The following is a 25033-nucleotide window of genomic DNA, read 5'->3' as shown; positions in this document are numbered from 1 at the left end:
AGATCGAAGCAGTGAAGGTAAGCTCTGAAATACAAACACGTCAGCTCTCACCACATTGGACTCCACATCAGATGTGTATTCTAATATACAAAGTGAAGCCTGGTCTCACCGGTGGTCGATGCCACCCTCTGTAATCCCTGCTGCCAGTGTGTGAGTATCAGTGTAAAATCAAATAAAGCCAAAAAGCACAAACATTGGAAGGTTCATGAGTTGCCCCATGACAGCAACTCAGATTTAAGCCTCCTTTGGTTTTCTGGTTTCAGGATTTTTTTTTTAAGATGATGCAATATTATAGTGCAGTTTTACTTATTATGAGAAGGAATTTATTATCTTAAATGTATATACACCCTCACAATTCCATCAGGATGAGGATGAGTATCTAAACTGGCTTGCTTTCATCAATTCTGTTATTGAAGATCATACTTACTCTTGTGTATCATTGGGGATATGAATGCAAGTATCTCAGACAGAAACTCATTATTTGCCAATGACTTGATTCAGTTCTGTCAAGAGAGTATCTTGTCATACAAAGTGCAATTTCCTGCAGATAGTTATACTTGTATTAGTGAGGCCTGACACACTACGTCATGGCCAATGTGTTAGTACAGCTGATGCTCATGCCTCACTTGGGTTTATGAGTAATATGTATAAGGCAGAAACAACTGATCTCTTACCTCTTGCTATGACGATAAATGTGAAACACCTTTCTGTGTTGTCAAGGAATAGAAACAATGCTAACACAGTAAAACTGGACCGGTCAACCCACATAAAAGGAGTACATTCTAGCCAACTATTCTTATACATCTATGCAATATACATCTACCTAGAAATCCAATCACGTGTGGTAATATCCATTTTAAGGACATAATGCACAGAACAGATCCATATATAATGATAGTGATATCAGTGATAGTGCTTTGAATGACACCCGCAAGGCCTTTTATTAGCACAAAAATAGGATACATAATATCAGGCCTGGCTGGAGTACATATGTAGTAGAGTGTCATGCTGAAGCCTGTGGAACTGCTTATTTACAAATAATAATGGCAGGTAGGCCCAGGCAAGGACCCCTGTTTGAGAATAAGAAGCACGAATGCAAGATAAATAAAAGATGTAAGAGTTCTGCAAAATGTCTCTAATTTACACTGCAGATCTCAGGCAGATAATATTGCTGACTTCTGGCGACAGCATCCTTATTCAACGGTGTCAAAGGTGACCTGTATACAGTGGACAATATTGATCGTGATGATTTAATAGTGATTATGTCACATGAGGTGTACCAAGCTACAAACGAGCTGGCTGATAATAAAGCATGTGGTTTAGAAAATATTACAGCTGAACACCTTAAATATGCCAGGTTGAGGATCACTTCTCCTCCATATGTTTTACTGGATTTTTGTTTCATGGTCTGTTACCACACTCAATGTTGTGTGTACTATCAGTGCCAGTCATTAGACAAGACAAAACTGAGAAAAGTGTGCAGTTTAGATACTACTTAGTATCTACTTACTACTACTAATACCTAGATATTAGCCAGTAATCAAAAATAATCAATATAATTATTATAATATAATTATTATAATATAATCAAAAGTCCTAGAAAGAATCCTGCTGGGCCTTTTAAATGAGTTTATTAAGTCTACGGATAGCCAGTTTGGCTTTAAGGCTAAACACGGCACTGACCTGTGTTTGTATACCTGAAAGGAAATTGTAAACACATTTAGAAGTAAGAACTCATCAGTTCTTATGTGTTTTATTGATGCTTCTCAAGCTTTTGATTTTGTGAATCATAGGAAATTGCTTGTTAAAGTGAGTCAAAGAGGGATGTAAAAATACATTGTGGGAATTCTGGCCTACTGGTACGCCCATCACATTATGCAGCTGATAAGGGGCAGCAGCATCTCAGTCCCATTTAGGGTTAGTAATGGCATCAGGCAAGGGGGAATTTTGTGTCTGATTGTTTTTAATTTGTGTATTGATGATCTGTACCAGCAATTGAAAGCCTGAAATACTGGATGCCTGATTGGAAATACAACAGTGAACCATATTATAAATGCAGATGATCTTGTGATTCTTAGTCCATGTAGTTCTGGTCTCCAGCAGCTCCTTTATATATGTTCTATGTATAATAGATAACACAATATCAAATACGATACCTTAATAGTGTTGTCATGATCTGTAGAACCAAAGAGGGACAAATGTCTAAAATGTCGTGACTTTAAATTCTCAAACATTCTCTCATGCAAATTTGGTATGTGCACAGATGGAGTGAAGATTTCTCTGTTTAGAGCATATTGTACGCTGTTTATACTCCACCCTTGTGGGTAAACTATAAAAAAAGAAGGCCTAAAGAGTCTTCAGGTAGCTTATAATGACACCATGAGAGTATTACGGAAGAGGCCAAGATGGTGTAGAGCAAGTTAAATGTTTGTAACTGTAGGAATCAACACTGACAAGCTGTAATCAGAAGTCTCATGTAGGAATTTATCTGTCAGTTAAATAATTCTGAAAATTAAATTATTTTGTCACATATACTGTTTAGTACTACACGCTACCAATCTTAGCTGTGGCAACACTGGAACAACTGTCTTTTACCGGCTTTTTAACGTGTCCTTTTTATTCTATTTACAAGTACTGTTCTGTTTTTTATCTTGGACCCTGGGTCTGTAAGAGTTTGTTGTTTCATTATCACTCAGTTAATTAATATTACAAGATGTGTATGTAGGTTTGAAAGGTAATTTCATTGTCTTTCTCTTTCTGTATTGTAGAGTTTTGAAGTTCTGCGGCCCAGGGGGACCTCCTCACGTGAAGCTTGTAATCGAGTGGGAGCACAGTTCTAAAGAATGGTAAGCATTGTGTACACTTGGACTTCTAGTTGAGTATACATATGCAACTATGGAAACACTGCAACAATGCACAATTTTTCAGTCTGTGGCTGTCAAATAGCACAAACATACACTGATCCGAACACTGTAAACACAATTCTGCCACTGAATAGGAACAATAAACTTTGTGTGTGGTCCAGTATGTTTGGCAGCATCCAGGAGGAGGTGGTGAAGGATGCAGAGAGCGTAAGGAATCAGCAGCAACAGCACCTTCAGCAGCATAGCTGTACCTTGGATGAGTGCTTCCAGCTGTATACCAAAGAAGAACAGGTGAGACTCAAGGCAACACAATTATCAAACTACAAAACCTTCTGTTCTTACCTGGTAAAACCAACCCTCCATATCTCAGAATTTCATGGAAAACAGGTGCAATCTGAGCTCAAAGTACGAATTTACAATTCCCTTCCTGCCAACTTACTGATCTTCATTTGGTTGTTTTTTTAAAGCTTTATGTTGGTCCTTTTATTTTTCTATTTTATAGTGTTAGAAAGTATGCATAAAAGTTGTTGTTTTTTTAATTCAGATTCAGTGTAAGATCCTCTTAAGACATATGTTCATATTATTTTCTCATTGTAGTATAGGTTATAAAATAAATCGTGAAATCATGTAGTGAACCCAGCAACAAACACTGATTAGATCATTTAAATCTTCATGTTTTTTATTTAATGAACTTAAAATTATATTTTGAATTAAACATTTATGGCGGATGTGGGAAAGCTCGCAAATAGTTTTTGAGAGCAAGTCTTTCTATTCTCAATTTATTGACTCATGCAGATCATTTTAAGTTGAGATATTTGTAGACTATTCCTTATTCAATGTATAACACAATGTGACAAACAACATTTTATGCTGTGGTATTGTAATCATACACTACTATTCTAGCAAACGGTGACATTGAGCTCAGCACACAAAACCACTCTTTTTTTTTTAAATCCTTTTCTTTACCTGGAATACTATATAACAACTACAAGTTCATGACTTGGTGACTTGTCTTGCTGGCTACTCTACTGTTACACAGTACAGTGGTACAAAATAGCAACATTAATAATATTAACCCTTTCCTTGGTATTTGAGCAATGAATTACATCATCTGTTCAAATACCAACTTTAAAGCACCAAGATTCCACATAGCTGTTTCAGACCACTAACAACTTGTGATCCAGCAGTGCAGACACCATCAATTACTGTCATCACTGCAGGTGACACTTGATTGCAAAGGAAATCTCTTCACAAAATGTATGTTCCAATGATTTGCTTTTTCTCTGTGCTTGGACTCTCTTGGGAATTGAGATGTACCATCTTCTATCTCTGACGTAATACATTCCCACCCAAATCTTTAGATCTTAAGACCAGGTCTTAATCCTTAGAAAACACTTTGAAGTTGTGTCAGAAAGACCTGTAAAAAAGAATTCACTCTCTCAAAATGTCCTTAATTCTCAGTGTCTAAAATTCCAAAACAAAACAAAAAAACAGTTCTTTAAAGAGTCGTACAAGTACACACACACACACACACGCGCACACACACACACACAGTGGTATAGCAGTCACGCTGCTTACTAGTAGAACAAGTACTCATTTCAGTTATTAGTGTAATAGGGTTTCAGGAATCAATTCAAGTGCTCAGTGGAATTGGCAGTGCAATAAAGCATCACTTTAGTGTAGACAGACAAAATTGTCAAGCCTATGATATATTTCCAATCTCCTGCATAATTATGTTCTGTTAAATGACACACCAGTGTGGGATGAGGCAGTTTGATCTCCTGAACACATTAAAAACACATAATCTAAACAACATCTTGTGCTCTACTTTTTGGAGAGAAGCAACACCAAAATGTGAAGCGTCACCATAATTAGCCAGGCAAGCTAAAGTAGGACAACAAGTATATTAAAACGCTTTCATGTAATCAAGCTTGATTATGGTATTAAACAAGTAAAAAAAACTGTGATGTCATCAGGACAGAGTTAATAAATAGGAAATAAAATATCACCTGCTTTGATATGAAGGCAATTTCATTATACATAAAATGTAACATTTATACAATAATTGTTTTTATTTGTGTTTGATACTAGCTTGCGCCAGATGATGCCTGGAAGTGTCCTCACTGCAAGCAGCTTCAACAGGGCATGGTGAAGATGAGCCTGTGGACACTGCCTGACATATTGATCCTCCATCTCAAGCGCTTCAGACAGGTAGGCGGGCTCTGAAGGGACCCCTGGTAAAGACTCTACCCTACTTTATCTTGCAATAAAATACGCATCTCTTAAAACTGCACTAATCAACATTTTTCTTCTAACAATTGATCAAAGGACTATGTGTAATGTGAACGGCATCATTCGTAGTGGCGATTAGCTGATAAATATATAGCGGAGCATGTAGCAGCTGAAGAGCCAGGTACAGCAGTCTTACAAGACTGAGTATACCCCCTTTGCAATATCACAAAACTTTTAAATGATTTAAAGTTGTATCACCTGACAATAGTAATGTTATTTTTAAGTTGAAGTGAAGGTTATTGATAAAAAAAAAATAAAAAAAAATAAAAAAAAGTTAGATAGACTGCATTGAACACAACTTAAATGCACAAAAAATTAATACACTTATGACATCTGCATTGCAACAAATATGTAGAAAGGAGTAAAGGAATTGCATTTCCACAAGGACAAGGTCACAAGGATAGGCCAGGGCATCTGTTGGGCAATGGAACATAAGCTGAAACACACAGACGTGCCATACTACCAGTAAAATGAAAATGTGTTCTTAACGCAGCTATGCATTGAAAAACACACGTGTGTAAGTGTTGTGGCACAGGGATTATTTAGACAGTGTCCAAGAGGAAAACCACTGCCAATAAATTGGCAAAAAACTGCAAGATTAAGTTTTGCCAAACATAACAATAAATTTGATGAATATTGGAAGCATATTCTTTGAACAGATTAAACTAAAATGTTTTCTTTTTGGATTGGATGCGCTCTAGCATGTTTCATGTGAAGCTGGACAGATGTACAACAGAGACTGCATAGTGCCAGCCATTAAGCATGGAGATCAGTGTGTGTTGATATGGGGCTGCATAAGTACAAAAGCTATCGGGAAGATGACATTTATCAATGGCACCATGGATAAAAGTTTATATGTGAAATGTGAAATGAAAAGATAATACTTAATCTCAATAATTGGGGGAATTTTTCAACATAAGCACAGTGCAGAAATCACCTAGAGTGTCAGGTCAGGTGAAATTTAGGATGTATGCCCCCTTATTTGAAGATTGGGAAACCTCCAGCAAAAAGCAGCTGAATTATGTGGCAGAATGGCAGAGCATCTCTACACACATTTCTGCAAGACTGATATCATCCATTAGCCTGGCTGCGCCAACTTTGACTTTGGTGATCCCCTGATCCTTCCTGCTGTGCCGCAAACAAGTCTACATTTAAAATGTCTCGAGAAATATCTCAACATATTGTCGTGATGAAAATTAGTGCAGACATTCATGATGAGGTTATGGTGTAGAGTTGAAAATTATATTCTGCTTGGTTAAATGAACAATAAATAAATTAATGATAACTGTAATGTTGCAAATCATAACAATGGTCAGAGCTTTCCGTCTGCAATACCCAGTCACAGCCCTCTCATTCTCCGGGACAGAGTCTAACAGATCCAAGGAACTCATTAGTATCTTCTCACCCCAGACATGACAGGGCAACAGTGGCTTATGATGCTACCTCCGCTGTCCTGCTTGGCTTGTCTCTCGAGGCCACGCAGATAAATACAAATAAATATGATATTGCTGGAAAGGTTTTGTGTCATTGCAAGTCTATTGTTGGAAAGCCAAGTTTCAGTTCCTGTTGGCATTCATTTCTTGATTCCTTGTCGATTCAAGGACAAACTCACATGTTTCTTTTTTTTGTGTGTGAATACAAATGTTCCAATTATGTAGTCAGCAGCTCATTTTTGCTGTGCCTCAAGGCTTAAGGACACCATTTGGTTCTCATTAATATGTTAAGTAGCAAAAGGTACTGTTCATATATTTCTGTTTGGATATGTTGCTCGTGTGCATTAAGATTTGATGAAAGTTTCAATGTTAGTTCCTTTATTTTTGTCACGCTGTGAAAATATTTCAATAGATATGTTATCAATAGATAAGTTCCAACATATCTAACAACATACAGTATATTGTCTAAATATTGACTGTGGTTAAGAATATGGATTTCATTAGCTTTACTTTATGTTGGGGAGACATTGGGCCATATTGTTCATGTTAACAAACGAAGTAATAATATTTTTTCATAATTGAACCTCTATATTACCAGGCAGCATTACTAGTTTCAGGCCAGATGATACAACACGAGGTAATCGAATAAAACAATACTGAAAACATGGTGACAAGGTGATAATGTATGAAGATTCCGAAAATTTGGAGAAATCAGTGCAGGAATCATTTACCATAGAGTTTACAATAATCTTGAATTCAGACTGGGATACACAGTTTATTAATTTCGTTTTCCTCTGCAAAACCAGTTGAAGTGACTGGGAACAGACAAGATAAAGCTTACATTGTTGTCTCTGTCTGTAGAAAGAGATGGTCAAACAAAAATCCCAGGGGGTTGGACCCCGGCAAGTTGGTGCTGCTGTTGTCACATTAGATGCTTAATATCTGCTGTGCGAAGGTCACCTACTCTTCTCATCAGCTTCACACATAAACTTCTGTTAACTCTACGGTACTACTCAGTCTCTGAAAAGAGCTTTTATAAAGTCTTTGATCGCTCGGGAAACCATTTCCCCCCCCAAAAAAAGTTTTTTGTTTTTAACACAAAGCCTGCATTAAACACTAGAGGTTAGGAGTTTGAAAGAAAGGATCATGTAGGAGGTAGGATGAGTCTAATGAAAGGCACTGCTGAGTTGCATTGTGGGAAGTGCTTTTCTTTTCCCCGACTATACGAACAGTTTATCTTCTCAGTAATGTTTTTCGGTAATCTATTTCAGAAGCTGCCACACATTTTTATATATAACAGAATATTCTCTTCATTATTCAGAACATTAAAACATATTGTGATTTTTAATCAGTTCTTATTGCATGTAGTTCAGGAATGCCATTCGTGGGAGCATGTAGAAAGACATTTTTGTTTTGTTTTGTTTTGTGTCCCATCAATTATCCACAGCTGGCAGTCAGTGCTGTGACCACTCCTACTGCCAAACAAAGTCGGACTCTTTGATACCCAGAGAGAAAACATTGCGCATACCAAATACCGCTTTGGCAGCTATGGTTGAGTCCACTGTCATCCAGTGTTTGGCACCCCTCTGCCTCTCCGCGCTGATTGTGGTCTCACTAGCAGGTGCTGTGCTGAACCCTTGGCTCACTGAGGCCCCAGAAGTTAAACCCCAGCCATCACATCAGACACTTTCCTCCAAATTTTCATTCCAAGCCTCGGTTTCTCACATCTGACCAATGTAACTTCTTTCAGTCTCTCCATTAGAAAAACAATCAATTACTCTGTCGTGAAGCCAGTGCGCTGCACAACACAATTTATAAAATCAAGGAACCATGTGGGCTCTTCCATTATGATAAAATGCCAATCCCAGGGATACTGGATCTTCAATAGTAAAAAAAAATCTTACGAAGGAAAAATACATACTTATTAATAAGTCACATTTTGCTGAAAACTGCTACTGAAACTTTTCTCAGTGGCTAAATCCGCTCTTATAAATCACTTCTCTCACAGGAGAGCAACAGAAAATCACAATCAGATGTTTGTGTATTCTCTTTTTGCCATTAAAAGCAGTAATCCTGCTGTGACATCAGAAAGATTAGTGGTCCAATGAACATGACTAAAAGTTTCAACCTACAGACACCTGTGATGCCAGTCCTCGTCCATTTTTATGTGATTGATTTGTATTTACTTATTTGATACTAAATTAATTTGATAGCTGTTTAATCAGACCAGTATTGAATCTGTATCTCCAATATCCAATCCTCAGCTTCATACAAAATCATGAAATATGTGTAATGATATGATATTTTTTTTCTGCCTGCAGACACTGTCATGTCAGTGATCAGTTCACTTTTTGAACACTTTATAGTGTTTTAAAACTGACTTTATTTGAATAATGTTGACATTTTCCAAATCAGTTTAAAGTCACATTATGATAAAATGAAAACATGATTTTGGACATTCAGACCCTAAATTCAGACCCGATCAACATTTGGAAGAGTCTTATTGGTTATAAACTTTTTCCACCTCACAGCTGTTGAGGCCACTTGGCTCTGAGAACACTGAAAACTTTATAAATGGTTTCATACCCTGTCCCTGACCGATGACTCGCTACAGTTTTATTGTGGAGGTCTACAGAGAGTGCCTTGCATTTAATGGTGTGTCCCTTTCTAAATTCACCAATCCACTCAGTTTGCAGCTGGTGGACTGAGTAAAATTCAAGAAACATTTCAAGGATTAGGCTAGCTAACAGGATGCCCCTGACCACAGTTTATGGTGCCATAAATGAGAAATATCCCTTTTAGATTTTTAAGAAGTTGCAAGAACATTTCTAAAAACATGGTTTCATATTTAAATGATGGGTTAATGAGCGTAGATTGATGTGAAAACTACAATTTTTGAAATATAATTCAAACCTATCTATAAAGTGTTCAAAATAGTGAAGGGCTCTGAATACTTTCTGAAGCAACAGTATATGGACTCTATATATAAATAACAAATGTTGAAACAGGTGGGCGAGCGAAGGAACAAGCTGTCAACCCTGGTGCGTTTCCCTCTGACTGGTCTGGACATGGCACCCCATGTAGTGAAGAGAAGTCAGAGTGTGAGGAACCTGAACCTGGGGCCATTAACATCCTCCTGGAAAGAGCCCTCAGGCCAACACCACCAATCTGCTGACATGATCCTCCCTCAAGAATATCTATATGATCTCTATGCTGTGTGTAACCATCATGGAGGAATGCACGGAGGACATTATACAGGTATGGAACTGCGTGATATGATAAATTATTAACTCAGTCATTAATCGGCTGAAAATACTAACATTTGGGGAATTCACCTTTACTGATAATGAGCATTTGTTTACTTTCTTTCACATCATACCAGTGAATGCATATTTTCTATATTTTACTGTTGGCTTTATTTTTTGACTGTTGATCAAACCATCATTTTAGGATCCTGTTCTTGAATAATTTCAACTGGAACATTATGCTTACTTTTAGCCAATGTATTTGTTGTGGAAAATCTATGTTCAATCTTTGAGTTCATTTGCTGATGTCGTTATGAAGAATAACACATCAGTGCTGCATTGTAGAGTTGTCTTGCAATGAGTCTATCAATTCATGATAAGTAGGATTCAAGATTTAAAAATAAATAAAGATGGCCTTTTATAAATAGCCCCGTACACAAAACAGGCCATAACCTCAGACTAATAACTTTTCAAATCCCAGTCCCCATATAGGTATCAACAGAGACGAGATGCTGTGCCATCCCTGTATTAGACTGTAAAAGAATAAACATTAGGAAGACAACATTCATTTTAATTAGGGAATCTCAAGTTATTGATGACATACTCACTAGAGTAAACGGCTAAGTAAATATGTAGTGTTTTCTGCTTGAAGAAAAGGTTTGGATACAAACCATTGGCCACAATTTGGATTTTAGACAGTAACTGCAGCAGAATAAGTTCCTACACGTGATGAATTTCCTTAATTGCCAACATGGCCATAGACTGCCAATATGTGGTTAATGAGGTTAACGCTGTACCACCGGTCACATGAACTTCAGTCACATATTAAATTATTATTATGTAACTTTATTTTAACACAAAATTGTAGTTACAATCAGTGATGAAATTTGAGAAGACACTCATCATTGAGGCTAATATGTAATGAAATTGGAGACAGTAGGAGATGAGGAGGAAGCAGCAGTTGTCACCATAACAGGCTCTTAACACAGTCAAGTCTGGGTCTTGGCATGGAGGTGGGAGTCTTACACATTGTAAGATGAACATGAAGTGATATTACGTGTCATTTACCTTTAATAAAAGTTTAATATAGGCATCGGTTGTCACCTGACTGATGGACTAATTACCAAAAAGAAACAACACTCTACACTAAAGAAGAATTATTTGTGTGGTTAGTGGACAGCTCTCTGTGTTATACTTTGTGAAATACAATTAGTCTAACATATGTGGTTGGATCCATTTCCTTTTACCGTTTTTTTTCTTGATAATAACAGCATGTGTAAAGCAGATTGATTTTATATGTAAATCGTAAAAATTGTAGCTCTTCTATTAACACTATATGTTTGTAGAGACCAGTGAGTATGGAGCTACACAGGTAATACATGTTCATGGAATAAATTAATTGTTTGGTCTCCATGAAATTTTCTGGTAATAATAATAGTAGTAGTAAAAATGAGTAAATATCCCATTCTTTAACTTTTACATGACATGATTTGAGCATTTTCTAACCATTAAGTTACACATATTGATATACTTGTCATTTTCTATTCCAGCTTACTGTAGGAATTCAGTGGATGGCCAGTGGTATAGCTATGATGACAGCAGCGTAGACCTGGTGCCAGAGGAGGAAGTCTGTACCAGAGGAGCGTACATCCTTTTCTACGAGAGACGCAACACCATCCCTCCATGGTCAGCCAGTAGCTCCGTCAGAGGTAAGCTATCAAATGACAAGCAGGCTAGATAGCATAAATAATTTAATGGACAAAAGAGCTCACTATTTTATTGAAATATCCAAAATGGACTAAATATTTAAATATTAAATAAATGCGTGTACTTAAGAATTAAAGTAATAATCTAAAAGATTTTCATATTAAGAAATAAATGTCTGTTCAGTCACACAATTGAAATTGTATTTTAATATTACAAATTGAATGCGCTGGGTGTTAGTGGTGACATTCCTGGGAAAAATCCCAAGTGTCACAGTTCAATGACCTTTTTTCAGTTACCCAACCACATCACACATCTCTGGGAAGTGAAGTCCAAAAACACAGCTAATGGTACCGTTTATCGCCAAAGAGAACAAGATGTTCAAGATTTACCTTAAAGAGTTACTTAGGCAACAGTGGTTTGCGCTCAAAGGGCCTGATTTACTAAGATCTCAAATAATAGGGGCAGTGGTTAGCATTGTCGCCTCACAGCAAAAAGGTTCTGGGTTCAAATCCAGGCCTGGGCCTTTCTGTGCAGAGTTTGCATGTTCCCTCTGTGCCGAGCAAGTGACTTTTCATTCAGTGCCTCACGAGTGCTCGTGAACCTCATGAAGCTACCTGTGAATTCTGCGGGATACATTCAGTACCTGTGACAGCACACCTGAATAACAGGACTGGGTGGGATATCCAAATAACGATAGGCTGAAACAACCCAGATGCAGGACAATGCTGAGTTGTAAAAAGTTTTTTAATTGCTGGTATTTCGAGGCTCGTCTTTGTTGTTGGCTGTCAATCATCATTTAGTTAATTCAATCACTCAGAAATGTCATGGCTGGACAAACGATATGTCTGAATAATTTTTGCCTGTCATCTCAAAAATGTTTCCACAAGTGTAAAACCACGTTATCTGCGTATTCTTTGGTTTCTCTGCATCTCCTTCTCACCACAATAAGAGCAGCCACCTCTCCAGATTTGCGCACCTGATTAATACGTGCCTTTCAATGATACTAAAATAAACACGCAATCACTTCTCCTATTTCTACTTTCAGGTTTAGTAAATATCGTTGCAGGTGCAGAATTTTTCTATTTGCATTTCCCCTCCCAGTATTTTGAACCTTCAAGTAGAAACGCCCAATATTACATATGCATGCAGGCAAACACTCAAAATGGACAACGTGTGTTAAATTACACATTTGAAAGACGCAATCCTCACTGTACGTCATTAGTAAATCTGTTAGGGCATTTTTTTGCAGGTAGTGTGAAGTTTCCACATGATTTTACATACGCAAACGTTTAGTAAATCAGGCCCACCTTTATCCCCCCACCCCCCTGTTGATATCATGTCTATCATATATTTTTAATGTGACACTTTTATTCGTTACGTGTGCATTTTCTCTTCTTAACACCATATATTGAAAAATCTGAGTCCTGGCCCTGTTAGCATAAAAAAATAAAATAAAGGACATCAGAAAAGAAAAACTCATTCAGAAATTGCTTAACTACTAGCTGTAAAGATTGAAAGAGCAGTGAAAGGTTAATAACGATCGACTAGAGTGGGTACTGTGGAATTGTTTTACTAAATAATAAAAGTATTATCTTTTAAAGGTCTTGAACTACCAGCATGAAAGCTGCTCTTTCAACATCAATGAAACCTTGGCCGCAGGGCCATTTCTTTTGGCACCTTCTGTCAGTCTTATACAGCATAGTCAAGCCTTTGTTTGGGATCTACTGATTTTTGCTGGAAATATAATTTTTCAAGTATGAGAAAAACATGCCACTGGCAAAGGTATGTAAAGAACTAAACACCAGATAGGATAACAGTAATGAATGTCTACAGATGAACTTGAACCCTTTTTCCATGGCTGTTCAGTGAAGAGCAAGCAGATACGGGTACTACAAATGTCAGAATGCCTCTAATCGTTAATGTATCAACCTTTATCTTTATAAACTTTCCTTCCCTATCAAAAGCATACTTCATCTGTGTAAAACCAATAGGCTGTATGTCAAGCTTCTAGACCCAAGATATTAGAGACAAAATGTGAAGTGCACATATTTGATACCTGAGGTGTAAGCCAGTCAGACTTAAACATGAAAAAACATATCGAAGCAAATTTTTTGTGTCTAGTATGTCTTGCATATGGAAAATAAACAAACTTGGATCCCTCTAAACTGAAAGCTGATATGCTCAAACAGACCAGAGGAAATGTTTTTAAGTGAGTGTCAAATGGCATTGTTCTAGGGGAACTTAATGTTATCCTCTTTCAACAGTAAAAATCAAAGCTGAAACTTTTGCAATTTGTTATTTGTGCCTTCTCGTATCTCGATGGCCATCATCTTGTCCCATTTACAATCAGAACAGAGATGCCTTCAAAGCTGGAGGTATTACAGAAAGACTACTGGGCTGATGTTCATAAGGCCGATCCACAAATAATTTTTTACTTTCATTAACACTGCAAGACAGGACATTTGTGATACACATTTACTTGCTCATACTTAATACAGCAAGCAGTAATGAGGAAGCACCAGAGGTGCATTGGGAAAGTCAAACAGGGTCAGTAAAAACTTTACGTTTTGTCGGTTCACCCGCCCAACCATGCACACCACTGTGGGGCATTCAGGGACAGTGGTTTTATAAGGGAGAACCACAAATAATACAAATGTAACATTGCCACAATAGTAAATGCATCCAGACATATAGCATATGGTGGTTACATTTTCAGATTTGCATGTCATAAAATACATTGTTTCCATGGCACCCCAATCGTCCACAACAAATTAAGCAGTAATTCAGTGGTTTATTTTTTTCCCGATACAAACATATGCCGGATAAACACTACAATCTAATCCTAACTTTCCTTGCTCTTTTAAATGCATCCTCCTAATCCTTACTAATTACAAAAACATTCTGTAACCGTAACAAATGTCTTGCTTTAGGTTTAAATAAATTAATGTTTCACCTCAACTAGAAATCACTTTATAATGATGCTCACATATTGATGCATGAGTAATAATAATCCAACAATATAACACTGAAGGGAACCATTTATTTGTTACCTCTCTACGTTTACTTAAATAAATCTTTAAATGCTAGACACATTATTCTTAATACACTCCTGGAAGGTTTTACATTGTGGTATTTGAAATATTTGTGGTATTTGAATAATCAATTCACCAGTGTATTTCAATTTACGGGTTTTGGGGAGTTGTGAATATATGTGTTTGGCCACGCTTAGTCATATATAACTTGGGCAACAGTGATTTACACTCAAAGGACTACAGCTACTAGTGTGGTGTTACCAGACACAAATTCACTGTGCGAATAAATAGGTCTGGTCATTCTCCACAGAAAAGCAATTTCCATCTTTGTATCCTACTTGGCGTACCCTTGAGGTCATTTTGGATCTATTGGAGCAGCCTTTAACCAATCAGCATTAACCACCATATTCACTGAAACTCTACCACTGCTGAAACTACATTTAGACATTACTTCAAGGTCATCGCACTTAGCCTCCCCCACTGGTTCCTGATTGTTTTGCCCTTCAGAAAGGGTGAGCAAACCTTAACGCCAACAAGTTTTCCAGACTACAATTACAGTGAAAACTAAAGCTGGGACCAAAAGATAGGTGGAAAAAAAGTTATAAAGCTTCTTGTCCACAAGAATCTGTGCGAAGTCTCAGTTGGGGTTTAATACTCCAAGATAGAAAATGAAAAACGTCTGGGGTTATTAGACAGAAGTGAGCTCACCAGATCTTTGTAGCCCAATCCTCAACTTTGATTTTGGCTTTTGGCTCATGGTAAAATTAGCCGTTTTAAAAAAATTTCAACAACTGTACATCATCCAACAATGTTACAGGAGTGCAATGCTAAATCATATTCCTCCTCTGATCTTGTGTTTCTGTCTGTTGGTCTCAAAGGCTCTACAAGTTCGTCGATGTCAGACCACTGGCTTATCAGGCTGACAGGGGACAGTAAGAGAGGCAGTCTGGTGTCTCGTTCCTCCACCACCTGCCCATCTTCCATACCTGACTCTCCAGAGTCTCCAGTCTTCCTTGACAATGGCTTTAAAGGGGAACGGGGTAAGTGACCACTTCTAGGATTTGGCATGATTTAGTGGCTCATTAACAATTTACTCAAAGATCTTGCATTTGAATATAAAAAGTATTTCCTCTCTACGTACTTGTCAGGTGGCTTTGAAAGCAGGCCGTTTGTCCGGGGTTTGCAGGGGCGCAGCGTGAGCATGAGAGCCCCCAGCAAGACCAAGGACACCCTGAGCAAAGTGCTTCCCCTGCGCTGGTCCTTTGGTTCCAAGGACAGACGAAAACCTGACCCAGTGCCTCCCCCAGTCCAAGATCCTGCCCCTGTGGAACTGGTACAGTATTTAGAATCTGGCCGGCGACCCCGGTGCACACAGGATCCAATAGTAACACTGATGAGCGAGCCACGTAGCTCAAAGGAAGCTGTTCGGTCTTCCAGTGTTGGGAGTATAAGTTGTATCGGTAAGGCGGGAGAGGAGCCCTTTCCTCAGGTGCCGGAGGGCCAGAGGCGGTCATCAGACAAGACAGCCAGTCTGAGACGCACAAAGGGGAGCCAGACAAGACATGAGAGCACAGTTAACATCAGCACCAGCTCTAGCAGTAACACCCTTACCCGAAAAAAAGAAGCCATGAAGCAAAGCTCCTCCAAATCTTCCCAAGATACTGAGACAAAACGGAGTTCCAGTGCTGGAGTTCAGCCCAGCTACAGTACACCCAGCCTTCATGATGGGACGCTGAGAAGACAAAAGGGTGAGCGGGCTAATAGGGAACACGTACAACATGCATATGATGAAAACTCAAAGACCAAGAATAGAGAAGTGCCCAAGAGCCATGAGGGACTGCTCTCTTTCTTCAAAGGTAACTTCCTGAAGAAGGAAAAGGACTCAAGGAAGTCCAAGGAGGGCGAGTCAGGGAGAGGAGGCGATGAGGAAGGAGGCAGAAGGACCTTGTCAAGGTTGTCACTGTCTAATGGCGCAGCGGGAGGCAGAACAGGAGTGGAAGGAGGCAAGTCTAATGGCTCTGGCCATCTGGTTGATGAGCTGGCAAACGGGAAGATTGGAAGCATGACTGACATCAAACGCTCCCAGAGCTCCTCCAACATCCCCAATAAAGCGGAACAGAGCATGCGTAGGACAGCATCTTTGCATCGTAATGGGATGTCTACAGCGCCGGCACCATCACGCAACCTGACAACAGACAAACCATCTTATGGCACCCTGCAGAGAACTCGTTACAGCACAACCTCACTGGGGCGCAAAAGAACAGTTGCTGAGTCCAGCTTCTGACGCAGAGATTCATTGTATAACACATCTACACACACACACACAAAACTTTTTAAGTAATTTAAAGTAATTTACATACAATCTCTGAGATCAAAGCAATAGCATTCCATTCAATGACTCGTCTTTTTGTTCATGGAAAATTTACTGACTCAAGCAGTTTGCACCATAAAATTGAGAGACACTGAGCAAATTAAGAGTCCTTAAATGCTGGTGAATAAAGAGCAGGATGAATTGATGTGACCTGTCCATCAAAAGTCTGACAAAGTCCATCTCTAATCTGTTTTTTGTGACTTAAAACAAGTGCCTGAGCAACTATTATGCAGTTTAGACCAATGAGTTTATGTCTAGCACTGGAACCACGCAAATACAGACACACATACAAGCATACTGTACGCATTTGTGTCTTATTAATGTAGTGTGAGTGTTGAAATTCATCACTCTATTTTAATCTCTTGTAGTTTTGGGTTACAATTAAGACACACTGATTGTGTTGTATTTATAAGAATGTATTGTGTCCACTTGATTAACAGTGGTACTTTGAAGCAACAGTTTCTGATTAGCATCAATTATTCATCTTTAATCCCTGATTATTTAAAGCACAAGATGGCTATGAACAAAATACTATTTTTATAAAGCACGATTTATCCCCATATTGACCATACTGAATTAATTCATGTTTCTTTTTCTTCTACTTCAGTCTAATTACGCCTCTATTTTTTCCTAATCAATGACTTCAACTGAAAGGACTTGCATTTAGCTGTGGGCTTTGTAATGGTGGTGAACACAATTTAAATGGAGAATGTGGCCACATCACGTACTGTACACTGAAGCTGTGGTTCGTGGAAAAATTCTGCCTCTCTGAGTCTCATTTTGGCAAATGTGCCCCTGAGTAGCTGCTCTAGAAATGTACTGGTTCCTCTTTGGTTGTGAGGGATTTTCACTCAAACATGGTATTCACTATTGTGTGTTTTTTTGTTGTTGTTGTTGTTGGTTTTTTTGGGGGGGGGTCAAGCTTCACTGTAGCAGAGCTGCACACATTGCAGCCTCAGTCTGACCACAGCACAGCAGAAAAAGTTAAACTACACAAAACACTAATAATTTACACAAAAATGCATTTTTATATCAGAGTTAGGGTGAGGTTTTTTTTTTATTATAAAATTATTCCTTGGTCTGAATTATCTAATCTATGGAAGGGAAATACAATACGCATTATAATTTATATATCCTCTTTATGTATGCATTTACTGTGCGTTAAACGTACAATACAACTCTAATTAGCTGTCAATACTAGAAGAGAATTATACCAACAAGTAGGTGTTTGTTCATCTTGCAGCGCAACCCATACCTTTAAACAGCAGACAGTCACAGTCACAGTCATGTCCCAAAAAATCTATTCATTTATTAAACACAAATTTTAAAGAATTTTCTTTTATATTTTTTGTGACATAGTAAATGTAGACAAAAAGGAGCTATACACCATGTACTGTACTTGATTTCTTGTTTGATTCGTTTTGAAATGTTTCCTTTGTGAATCCGGCATAATGAAGGTTCTGCTGTGAACGTTGCCTTTTGACAGCTCAGAATTTTATGATGTAATATGATGGAGTTTTTCCTTTTGTTCTCGGCCATGCAGCCATTTTTTTATTTACTCAAATGCAATCTGTATTATAATTACTTCTTTTTACCGTACTACATTTGTACACGTCAACATGCTTTGTTTGTAACTGATTGATCACGTGTAGAAATAAGAAACTGTGGCTGATTTCAAGGTCATCTCTGGATCCACAAAAATACACAACATAAACACTGTAATGCAGAGTGATAGCTTTATTTTCCCAAGAAGTCCCCAACCACTCCATTAATTCGCTGTCTTCTTCAAAATGTTGTCGTACTGTAACAAATATGACACCAGCTGAATCGCCACATCTGCTGCAGCGGCAGTAAAGTTTGGGTTTTTGCCAGGATGCTTGCCTCATGTATGTCCCTTGATATTTTCACAGTTTGACTATTTTAATTGCACTTCATTCTTAAGGGAATGCGCCCAAGTAAAAAACACCACCGCTAAGGCTTAAAATGTTTTATTCTAAATGAATGACATTGCAGATGGAACAAGTTAGTCGTCCTCCAGACAGTTTACTGGCAGTGTTTGAGACAAAATGAGAATAATCACCGTACACTTGTATTCGAATGGAGAAGCTGCTTTTTTTGTTTTCTTCCTTCCCAACAATACAACAACTCATTGGAATATTGACCCTGAAACATAGTAAGGAATAAGTAAAAAAAACCCTAATTTGAAATAATTAAGATGTACATTATTTTTGAATGTATAGTCTCTGTCTGTCATCAGTTCTGCAGCCTTGTGCTGCTGCTGCAAAAACAACAACATCAAATACTGTCTAAGCACTCCAAGACTATCTATATGTATTCTAACCTTTTTTTTTTCAGTGTTTGAATCTGAAAAACAGTACTATTTATGGTATCACAAAAATTTCTAATGGACTCCTGAAGATAACAATGAATACCAGATTCACAGTAAATACATTTGTGCTATCGCTAAATAGATTTGTCTTTTTTTCTCCTTTGGAGTTCAGTTGACTGCCTGGCTGACTGTTGAAGCTTTGCATCAATGTGTCAACCCATGTTAAAGACTGGAGCAAGCTCTTATCTCCTGTTTATTCGCATATGCAGAACTGTCTAATGTCAAAAGATGAACATTTGAATGCTTATAGTCATTATTCCCATAGGAATATGTGTTTTGTTTTCTGTTTTCATATCATATCCTATGAAACAGTCTGAATATGAAGTAGTCCCATATTCCATCTATCACCAAGACAAACAGATGAAGAGGTTTATTTGCTGTAAACACTATATTTAGTTTAAAGTTTGTCGAAATGCTGCTGTTTCACGTCTCATTAATGACACTGGATAATGTATCAAGCAATACTAACACTCAAAGCCCTACTTGTTGAGGAACCTGTCAGGATTGCAATCAAAAAATGTTAAACACTGTTATGATAGTTTTCTAGGCAGATCGGCAGGATGTAGCTCATCGTGTCATTGTTCTACGTACAAGTTGAACACTGTAATCAACATTTTCTAATGTTTATGCTAAGAATAGAAGCTGCTTATGAACCATGACACTTTACTTCCAAGTCAATGACATATACATTTTTAATTTCAGAAGCAGGGGTTTGATTGCACCTCTAAGTGTGATGCAGACCATGTTTCTTTGTGTTAAATCATTCGGTCGATTCTTCTCCTCTAAACTGCTAACACTCCTTTAGTTTTCCCTCCTCAGCTTACATTGTTAGAACTCTGAATACATGAAATTCTCTGTTACAAATTGATAGTATGACTAAAAACTTGCTCATAATGTGATGATGCCAGAAAAGAATAAAAGCTAATCTTTAAAATTGCCAAACATCCCAAACATTTTCTTTATGGGCTTAGCAACACTCAAATGGCATCATCAATCTGCAGACCAGGGTGATGAGCTTTTCAATAAGCATGGAATGTTTTTACTCATGTTGCAAGCACAAACAGTCACATCACAAAGTAAATCCTACTCAGTTGTTGTAGATTTGATTGGTGATATTTTGGTAAATTATATATTTAACAAATAGAACAATAGAAAGGCTTTTCTTTTTCAGAATTTTTCTGCAACAAAAAAGTTAGAAAACACAAACTTCAACCACAGGAACAGCATTATTTTCTCCTTATAATCAAGAGGGATTATTTGTAGCGCTGTTCTGATTGCAGCAGTAATTTTCCTGTCCTTGAAACTGATTTACAAAAGCTTCTGTTCTCCATTCTACAAAAGAGACCAAAACCACTATGTTCAAACAGATGGTGAAAAAAAACCCACTGTAGCCCATGATTTGTGCTCTTAACAGCCATGCTCCATTCAGTGAACTGACAGCTGTGGCTTTTTTTTAACATAAATATAAACATACACACAATTTTTTTATTTTTTTTTTGCGCATTAAAAATGTCAGCACAACCCTCTTCTTTAAAGCTTGAAAACTCTGTTTTCTGATTTTCCGGTCAGAGTGAAAGAGAGTGCAAAGCTGTATTTGACCGTGAATGGGAAAGTTGCTTAGAAACTGTTGGAATGGCTATCTCAATTTCTATATCTGAACCCTTTACATTAAACTGTGCTGATAATTATGAACAAATATAATATAAAAGTACATTAAAGTGCAGCCTCTTCCCTGACATTCACATGTAGTCGTCGGTAGAAAATGAAATCAATTCACGTTTTATTTTTATCAAGTTAAATCAGTAGATTATTAATCTGCGATTGCAGTGCTATGTTATATATGTGGTGAACAGTATAAATAGAAACACAAAGTTAATTTGTTTCTGTGTTTCTTTCCATGGCTCAATCCACATGTGGCCACATATACGCAGTGTTTACTCGGCCAAACTGAGCACTTTGGAGTTAACATAACTTTTGTGGGATTGAAGGTGTTTTTATATGCAGTGTTTCAACATTTTGTAAAACAAATCCGTATACATATTTGGACATGCACAGACGTACATTTGTGTGTGTGCTTGCGTGAAAATTAGAGAGAGGGACAGAATAAATGTGGCCGTTTAACCTCTAGGGTGTTGCGATTGGGAATAAGATGTCACGCTATCCAAATGAACTGACATGCATTATATTCCATTGTTTTGGGTGTAACAAGTATGCTTTCACTGTAATACTACAATTTTGCCTGAATTGTCTTCTGTACATGATGGTATATTATATATATATATTTGTTATATCATATTTTTTAATACACAAAATAAAAAGATGATATTTATGTTTATGGTCCTATATAATTTAGAAATTTTAAAAGAAAAATGTTATCAACCATGTGCTGATTAATTGTTTTCTATCTGAAACTGATAAAGTGTCAGTAAATTTTGAAAGAGAAATTCTTTTGATTTTTGAAGTCACAAATAAGCAGACAGGAAAAAAGACGGTAAGTGTTTGTGCACTTCTAGAAAACTACTGATTATGCAGCCTGGCCTCCCTAAGTGTCACCTTAATCTACAAAATCTCGTCAAGACGTGAGCGGGGAGGTATGATAGATACCCGGCTGGAATGAAACCGGGGACGTTTCAGTTATGTTGCGTGGGCTGTGTCCAATTGGAGCATAAAATATAGAGGTATGGAACAAGTATGGCAAACTTGTTTGATAGATTTCTCTTATTCACACATCCAAACATTCATTTTGTGCTTCTGGCCCTTTGATGACAGAAGTTGTATTCACACTTTTAACTCTGTTTTCTGCTCTTGACAAACTCCTGAGGGAAATGTGGCTACTTACTTTGTCTGTCTGCCCTTTGATACTGAACAGACAGTGTAAAGTAGGTTTTTAGATTTATTTATTTATTTACTTGCTGAGCAGTGGACCAAAACATTAAAGCTGCGAGCTGGACAGCTAAATGAAGGCTTGTTTCTGTGAAGCTGATGGGAGCTGCAAATCTGGGTGATAATGCTCTGTAGGTTCATTACGACAAGCAACCCCTTCAACATTGTAACATTGTTTACATTGTGATTTCATCATTTTTTTTTAACAGTCAAAATTTACTATTTACTCAATAACTTAAAATAATAGTTAGTTGCAGGCCTACCTTACTTTTTTACTTCTGGTTGAAGAGGCAGTTACTGTTCATGATGCATGTAAGTCGAACTTGAAGACGACCATTTCATGCCTCAAATGTCTAAAATATTCTTCTTACTGTCCTCGGTTGCCCAAAACAATTACTGTAACTCTCTTTACAGTTCCTGGAAGACACAGCATCACTGCCACTTGGGGAGGACAGGGCAAGCCTAGACGAGGCACTGTATCCTCTAGTGGACTGATGGCTTTATTAAACTCTTTAGCGTGATTCCAGGCTGCACCCACAACCAGACTTAGACTTTAGACTTTATCAATCCCACAGTGGGGAAATTTAGTGCACATAACAATTGGTCTGTTAGCACTGCTCAGTTCAACTGAGGTGAAAATTGGTGTTGAGGTTGGCCATCAAAAGACAAGAACAAAAATATAGCCTTTCATTTGTATTCCGTGACAGACTGAACATTTTTATGTGAGTTCATGTAGGTACTTTTGTTGTCAAAAACTGCTGTTTGTCACGAGTTTACTGAGTTGGCTGAAGGTTTCTGTGATCTGTGTTTTCAGTTTCTTTCTTGAGTGCCATTTGTGCCCGCTGTTATGTTGCTGATCAGTCCACTCGGTGAGGAGAAACTGCAGGGGTGTTTACTGAGTAAAGAACATTTTTCGATATGTGTATCCTTACTTGGTTCCTTGTGAGTTTCTGTCCTACGATGATATGTTATATATGATATATAGATATGATATGTTTGTTAATAACCTGACAATTGTGTATTTTACTGATACCTATTGATATCCAAGCCATCCATACAAATTATAAGTGCACTAGTGGATGTAATGACTTCACTCATGCTTGAGCTCTGCTCCTGACAACCATTCAGTGGCTTATTTGAGAGCATAATTGCAAAATGAAGCATGTATTTGTTCTGTTTGCCGCTTTTCCTTCAACTCACTTGAAAAGGGACTGACATTTTGTTCTCCAGCAGTGAAGAACCATGGTTTAAGACAATCACAAAAGCTAAGAGGGGGTACCTGGTAGGGATGATGGCGGTGATGTATTTGTATACATCCAAAAAATATATCCAAAATATATGTATATCCAAAAGCAACTAATTTCTATTTTGTAAATAGTTTTGATATAACACAAAGAATAAGAGGGGGGAGAAAAAAAAATTGTGATTCGTATAAAACTTTTTTTTCTGTCAATTCACATAAATGAAGACACTGTTTGAGTGATTCAGAATAAAATAATTTCAACAAAATGCAACTTGGCCGAGTATTGGGTGACAGACGCATATTGATTGCTCAATAAACTAACAATTTTACTGTATTAACTTCCTGGATTGACCAAACCCAGCTCTACCTTGACCAGTGCTGCATAAAATTGCAAATTTTGTGGTGCACTGATGCACACTACAGCCTTGAAAAAGGAAAGTGTTGTTCCACAGGCACAGGTGGTTTAATGTGTGTGTGTTGCCCTTTTTGTGGCAAAAGAAACAAAGCTTCTTTCAGTACAGCTTTATCCAAAGCAGCCTTAATAAATCTTAGGATGTTCAATGTTCATAAACTTGTAGGATTTAGTAGCTCCATACTTGACTGCAGTAATCTTTGTTTATGATTGATTTTTGTTGCAGGCCCTATAAGACTGTCTTGGTGCTTGCAAACTGTAAAGAAAAAAACATTGTTTTTTTTCCTTATTTAAGCATTGGAAAAGGTCCATGCAACATTTTAAGAGGTGTTGCAGGCTTTCACAGGAATTTGAACTTCTGGTTGCATCGGTGAGGGAGTATTCTGACAGCCCTGATCATCAGTGCCTATTTGAAAAGCCTTTTGTTTTATTTACTGCCCTGAGTATGTCAAGGGACACGGTGATGGCAAATAGATGCTCTGGCCATTTAGTAATGAGGCAGCAGTAAGGGGCACTCTTGACTGCTGCAGATTTTGAACAGCAGTTTAAAGCATCAACAGACTCCCTGGTAAGAGTTCTCCTCAATACAACCATAGTCAAAATGCACTTGTCAGGCACAGAGTGTACTGTGAAGAAAATGTCTCTTATCTTTTTTAAACCCTACTATACATCTGGAAGTGCACTCTGAAATAAACAACAAATACAGGGGAAGTTTCTACCCATAGTGTGAGGCACTATTGCCAAGAATAGACAGTGTGCACTTCTCTGTACCGAGAAAATAAATGTTTGTCTTAAATTAGTTCACCATCCCTGGCTTTGAGGATGAAAGCAACTGCTAAGGACAAAAGTACCATAATGATGACAGTACTAAATGATCTGTATCCATCAGTTGACTGATTTATGTTATTCTTAAAAAAAAATTAGATCATGCAGAATACAGTTTATAGGAGCCTGGACTGATCATTTAATCACCACCAATTTCAAATTATTAACTTTTCTCTATCAGGATCTGATTTATCTTTTCCTTCTCACAACTCCTACCGGACTGTAGCACAGATGAGGGGAAAAAAACAAAGATCCGCTATTAAGAGACGGATTATCAGTTCTATCGATCTCTGTACATGGAATAACAAAGATGGTATAATAAGGAAAAGAATAACTC

At 37.6% G+C, this 25033-nt stretch overlaps 1 protein-coding gene across 1 annotated transcript in view; it reads left to right on the top strand.

Moving 5' to 3' along the window:
• usp43a (ubiquitin specific peptidase 43a) overlaps positions 1-21662 on the top strand; it is a 100539-nt gene extending 78877 nt beyond the window's left edge. Inside the window, exons 10-16 of the mRNA XM_069167419.1 lie at positions 2769-2846; positions 3026-3155; positions 4956-5075; positions 9598-9847; positions 11385-11543; positions 15452-15613; positions 15722-21662. Coding sequence (XP_069023520.1) covers positions 2769-2846; positions 3026-3155; positions 4956-5075; positions 9598-9847; positions 11385-11543; positions 15452-15613; positions 15722-16857 — 2035 coding nt within the window. The 3' untranslated portion in view covers positions 16858-21662. The remainder of the gene's footprint in view (positions 1-2768; positions 2847-3025; positions 3156-4955; positions 5076-9597; positions 9848-11384; positions 11544-15451; positions 15614-15721) is intronic.
• Positions 21663-25033: the final 3371 nt, after the last annotated feature.

Source organism: Embiotoca jacksoni, unplaced genomic scaffold (assembly GCF_022577435.1).
Source record: "Embiotoca jacksoni isolate LCO1_2020_lvr unplaced genomic scaffold, fEmbJac1.0.p SCAF_4, whole genome shotgun sequence".
Lineage (NCBI taxonomy): Eukaryota > Metazoa > Chordata > Actinopteri > Embiotocidae > Embiotoca > Embiotoca jacksoni.
Note: the sequence above shows the minus strand (reverse complement) of the source record. Positions and strands in the feature narration are given on the sequence as shown.